Below are 6,116 nucleotides of genomic sequence, written 5' to 3' on the forward strand. Positions count from 1 at the left end.
GAGTTCAACCCCACCAAGTGCAAAGTTATGAAGATTGGGGAAGAGCAAAGAAGACCACAGATGGAGTACAGTCTAAGGGGACAAAGACTACAAACCTCACTCAAGGAAAAGGATCTTGGGGTGAGTATAACACCGAGCATATTTCCTGAGGCGCACATCAAACAAATAACTGCTGCAGCATATGGGCGCCAGGCAAACCTGTGAACAGCATTCCGACATTTTAATGAGGAGTCATTCAGGACCCTGTACACTGTGTACGATAGGCCTATACGCAGCGCCAGTTTGGAACCCTCACCTAGCCAAGCATGTAAGGAAACTAGAGAAAGTGCAAAGGTTTGCAACAAGACTAGTCCCTGAGCTAAGGGGAATGTCCTACGAGGAGAGGTTAAGGGAAATCAACCTGACGACACTCGAAGACAGGAGAGATAAGGGGGTTATGATAACGACATATAAAATACTGAGAGGAATAGACAAGGTGGGGCAGACACAGGATGTTCCAGAGATGAGACACAGCAACAAGGGGTCACAGTTGGAAGTTGAAGACTCAGATGAACCACAGGGATGTCAGGAGGTATTTCTTCAGTCACAGAGTTGTTAGAAAGTGGAATAGTCTGGGAAGTGATGTAGTGGAGGCAGGATCCATACATAGTTTTAAGGAGAGGTATGATAAAGCTCACGGAGCGGGTAGAGTGACTGAGTAGCGGCCAGTGAAGAGGCGGGGCCAGGAGCTGAGACTCGACCCCTGCAGCCACAACTAGGTGAGTACACACACACCTTTTCATCCAGTAACTGCGTCTCAGCACATGTCTTGAACTTAAGATATTGAGACACTCATGAAGGAAACACTGGTAGAGTATGTGTGACTGTGTACTCACCTAATTGTGGTTGCAAGGGTCGAGACTCAGCTCCTGGCCCCGCCTCTTCACTGATCGCTACTAGGTCCTCTCTCTGCTTCCTGAGCTTTGTTATACCTCGTCTTAAAGCTATGTGTGGTTCCTGCCTCCACTACATCACTTGCTAGGCTATTCCACTTCCTGACGACTCTGTGACTGAAGAAGTACTTCCTAACATTCCTGTGACTCGTCTGAGTCTTCAGCTTCAAATTGTGACCCCTTGTTTCTGTGTTCCCTCTCTGGAACATCTTGTCTCTGTCCACTTTGTCTATTCCACGCATTATTTTGTATGTTGTTATCATGTCTTCCCTGACCCTCCTCTCCTCCAGTGTCGTCAGGCCGATTTCCCTCAACCTTTCTTCATAGGACATTCCTCTGAGCTCCGGAACTAGCCTTGTTGCAAACCTTTGCACTTTCTCTAATTTCTTGACGTGCTTGACCAGGTGTGGGCCTGACGTACACAGTGTACAGTGTCTTGAACGATTCCTTACTACTAGTTGTATACTAGTAGCACACTAGTTGTATACTAGTAGCACACTAGTTGTATACTAGTAGCACACTAGTTGTAATACTAGTGGTAGTACTAGTTGTAATACTAGTGGTAGTACTAGTTGTAATACTAGTGGTAGTACTAGTTGTAATACTAGTGGTAGTACTAGTTGTAATACTAGTGGTAGTACTAGTTGTAATACTAGTGGTAGTACTAGTTGTAATACTAGTGGTAGTACTAGTTGTAATACAAGTTGTAGTACTAGTTGTAATACGCTACATCTATCATCTTCACTATATACATGTACCGCCATCACTATACATTATCACCTTCACTACACGCTACATCTATCATCTTCACTATATACATGTACCGCCATCACTATACAGTATCACCTTCACTATACGCTACATCTATCATCTTCACTATACGCTACATCTATCATCTTCACTATATACATGTACCGCCATCACTATACAGTATCACCTTCACTATACGCTACATCTATCACCTTCTCCATATTCTACGTTTACCACCATCACTATACATTATCACCTTCACTATTCACTACATCTATCTCCTTCACTATACGCTGCATCTATCACCTTCACCGTATACTACGTTTACCACCATCACTATACATACATCACTTTCACTATACACTACATCTGTCACATTCACTATACACAAGGGCAGAACAACTATTCTTACCTCACTATATTTCTCACATATATGATATTATTGGCATTATTCTTGCTAAATAACTTGTATATTATTATCTTCTAGTTTTCCCCAGTCTTCAAATCTAAGTTAAAACAATGGAATTATTTAGAAGATTGATCTGCGCTGCAGCTGTGTTGCTGTTTATCAGTATTTCTCTTGATTTATATAGTTCCTTTGATAAATGGGTCCTACAAATGGAAGAGGACCGGGAGCTACTACTAAAGGATGTCGAGGAAACGTCCTTAGCCTGTTATTCTATTTTCTGGAAAATGTGCCGCTTCCCTGAGATAAGGTTGATTTTCAACTGCGACCTTTATACCCTATCCCAGTCCACTACAAGCCAGGTAAGTCCTTGGTGGGATCCTAAAGTTTGTCCTGTCCTGGGCACCATCTTGAGAGGATACCAGGCATACCAGGATATCAGACATTTGGAGGTGGTTCTCAAGAATAACCAAGAATCTTGCCAGGGGACTTCTTCAGCCTCCGAGCTGATGATGGTTCTCCTGCTTTTCCTAATGCTATTAGGAACGTATTACACGACTCTCAGAAGTATGGTCAGGGTTAAGAATCAAAGAACTTTTTCTAGTTCATGTAACTCTGTGGCTGTGGTGAGTGGTGACCCCGTGTGTGTTGGTGGTGACTCCGTGTGTGTTGGTGGTGAGCATTCCCTCACCAACACCATCACCTTCCTCCACCACCAACCCCTCTCGGACGCCAAACCCCTCCCCGACGCCAAACCCCTCCAGGACGCCAAACCCCTCTCAAACGCCAAACCTCTCTCCGACACCAAACCCCTCCTGGACGCCAAACCCCTCCCGGACGCCAAACCCCTCTCCGACGCCAAACCCCTCTCAAACGCCAAACCCCTCTCAAACGCCAAACCCCTCCTGGACGCCAAACCCCTCCCCGACGCCAAACCCCTCCTAGACGCCAAACCCCTCCTAGACGCCAAACCGTACCTTCCTGACGCCCAACTCCTCCCAGATGGCCAATCCCTCCCAGATGCCCAACCTCTCCCAGATGCCCAATTCCTCCCCGACGCCCAATACCTCCGCTATGCCCAATCCCTCCCCGATGATCAACCCCTCCCCGATGCCCAACCCCTCCTCGACGCCAGGCCCTTCCACAAAACCAAGCCCTATCCCTTCCAGAAAACCATGTATTTCTATAACAGCAAACTCTTCCCCAACACCAAACCCTTCCCCAACACCAATCAATTCCCCAACACCAATCCCTTCCCAAACACCAATCCCTTCCCCAACACCAATCCCTACCCCAACACCAATCCCTACCCCAACACCAAACCCTTCCCCAACACCAATCCCTACCCCAACACCAAACCCTACCCCAACACCAAACCCTTTCCCAACACCAAACCCTTCCCCAACACCAATCCCTTCCCCAACACCAAGCCCTATCCCTTCCAGAAAACCATGTACTTCTATAACAGCAAACTCTTCCCCAACACCAAACCCTTCCCCAACACCAAACCCTTCCCCAACACCAATCCCTACCCCAACACCAAACCCTTCCCCAACACCAAGCCCTTCCCCAACACCAATCCCTACCCCAACACCAAACCCTTCCCCAACACCAAGCCCTTCCCCAACACCAATCCCTACCCCAACACCAAACCCTTCCACTTCCAGAAAACCATGTATTTCTATAACAGCAAACTCTTCCCCAACACCGTGACACTCCCCAACACCGTGACACTCCCCGACACCGTGACACTCCCCGACACCGTGACACTCCCCGACACCGTGACACTCCCCGACACCGTGACACTCACCGACACCGTGACACTCCCCGACACCGTGACCCTCCCCGAAACCGTGACCCTCCCCGACACCGTGACACTCCCCGACACCGTGACACTCCCCGAAACCGTGACACTCCCCGACACCGTGACACTCCCCGACACCGTGACCCTTCCCGACACCGTGACACTCCCCGACACCGTGACGCTTCCCGACACCGTGACGCTCCCCGACACCATGACACTCCCCGACACCGTGACGCTTCCCGACACCGTGACCCTCCCCGACACCGTGACACTCCCCGACACCGTGACCCTCCCCCACACCGTGACACTCCCCGACACCGTGACACTCCCCGACACCGTGACCCTCCCCGACACCGTGACCCTCCCCGACACCGTGACCCTTCCCGACACCGTGACCCTTCCCGACACCGTGACACTCCCCGACACCGTGACCCTTCCCGACACCCTGACACTCCCCGACACCGTGACCCTTCCCGAAACCGTGACACTCCCCGACACGGTGACCCTCCCCGACACCGTGACCCTCCCCGACACCGTGACCCTCCCCGACACCGTGACACTCCCCGACACCGTGACACTCGCCGACACCGTGACACTCCCCGACACCGTGACACTCCCCGACACCGTGACACTCCCCGACACCGTGACACTACCCGACACCGTGACACTCCCCGACACCGTGACACTCCCCGACACCGTGACACTCCCCGACACCGTGACACTCCCCGACACCGTGACACTCCCCGACACCGTGACACTCCCCGACACCGTGACACTCCCCGACACCGTGACACTCCCCGACACCGTGACACTACCCGACACCGTGACACTACCCGACACCGTGACACTACCCGACACCGTGACACTACCCGACACCGTGACACTACCCGACACCGTGACACTCCCCGACACCATGACCCTCCTCGACACCATGGCCCTCCCCGACACTATGGCCCTCCCTGAAGCAGAGAAAAAATGTGTCCATGGCATAAATCGTCAGGACGAAAATCAAGGTGGCCAGGTGGAAAATCAAGGTGGCCAGGAGGAAAATCAAGGTGGCCAGGAGGAAAATCAAGGTGGTCTGGAGGAAAATCAAGGAGGGCAGGAGGAAAATCAAGGTGGTCAGGAGGAAAATCAAGGTGGTCAGGAGGAAAATCAAGGTGGCCAGGAGGAAAATCAAGGTGATCAGGAGGAAAATCAAGGTGGTCAGGAGGAAAATCAAGGTGGCCAGGAGGAAAATCAAGGTGGTCAGGAGGAAAATCAAGATGGTCAGGAGGAAAATCAAGGTGGCCAGGAGGAAAATCAAGGTCTCCAGGAGGAAAATCAAGGTGGCCAGGAGGAAAAAGAAACTGATGAAGAGGATCAGGAAAGTTGGAAGGAGAACTGGTGTGAAGTTTTGCGGTCACTAACCTGGAGTGAGATGACCGACCCAGAGTGAGATGACCGACCCAGAGTGAGATGACCGACCCAGAGTGAGATGACCGACCCAGAGTGAGATGACCGACCCAGAGTGAGATGACAGAGCTAGAGTGAGATGACCGACCCAGAGTGAGATGACCGACCCAGAGTGAGATGACCGACCCAGAGTGAGATGACCGACCCAGAGTGAGATGACCGACCCAGAGTGAGATGACCGACCCAGAGTGAGATGACCGACCCAGAGTGAGATGACCGACCCAGAGTGAGATGACCGACCCAGAGTGAGATGACCGACCCAGAGTGAGATGACAGAGCTAGAGTGAGATAACCGACCCAGAGTGAGATGACAGAGCTAGAGTGAGCTGGTATAAGCTCACCCAGCTGGTGTAAGCTCACCCAGCTGGTGTAAGCTCACCCAGCTGGTGTGACACTGTAACAACACTGAGTTGTTCACTTTTATTACTATGACTTATTATTATTATTATTATTATTATCATTATTATTATTATTATTATTATTATTATTATTATTATCATCATTATTATTATTATTATTATTATTATTATCATCATTATTATTATTATTATTATTATTATTATTATTATTATTATTATTATTATTATTATTATTATTATTATTATTATTATTATTATTTAATTTTCAATGATATTATTGCTATTTTATGAGAAATAATATTTCTTATAAGTGTAAAGTGGTCACTAAGTAATAGTGATATAGAGGTGAATATTGTATCTCTGAGATAATGAATAATTTTCCGTCTTGAGAGTATTAAAGGTAATATTTC

General features: G+C 49.0%; 1 protein-coding gene across 1 annotated transcript; it reads left to right on the forward strand.

Annotated features, from left to right (window-relative positions):
- Positions 1 to 2,180: 2,180 nt before the first annotated feature.
- On the forward strand, positions 2,181 to 5,837 carry LOC138851136 (uro-adherence factor A-like). Its single transcript, XM_070079755.1, has 2 exons — positions 2,181 to 4,835; positions 4,977 to 5,837. The coding sequence occupies exons 1-2, from the start codon at positions 2,202 to 2,204 to the stop codon at positions 5,328 to 5,330; spliced, it is 2,988 nt and encodes a 995-aa protein (XP_069935856.1). The 5' UTR covers positions 2,181 to 2,201; the 3' UTR covers positions 5,331 to 5,837.
- Positions 5,838 to 6,116: the final 279 nt, after the last annotated feature.

Source organism: Cherax quadricarinatus, unplaced genomic scaffold (genome assembly GCF_038502225.1).
Source record: "Cherax quadricarinatus isolate ZL_2023a unplaced genomic scaffold, ASM3850222v1 Contig14, whole genome shotgun sequence".
NCBI classification, from domain to species: domain Eukaryota; kingdom Metazoa; phylum Arthropoda; class Malacostraca; order Decapoda; family Parastacidae; genus Cherax; species Cherax quadricarinatus.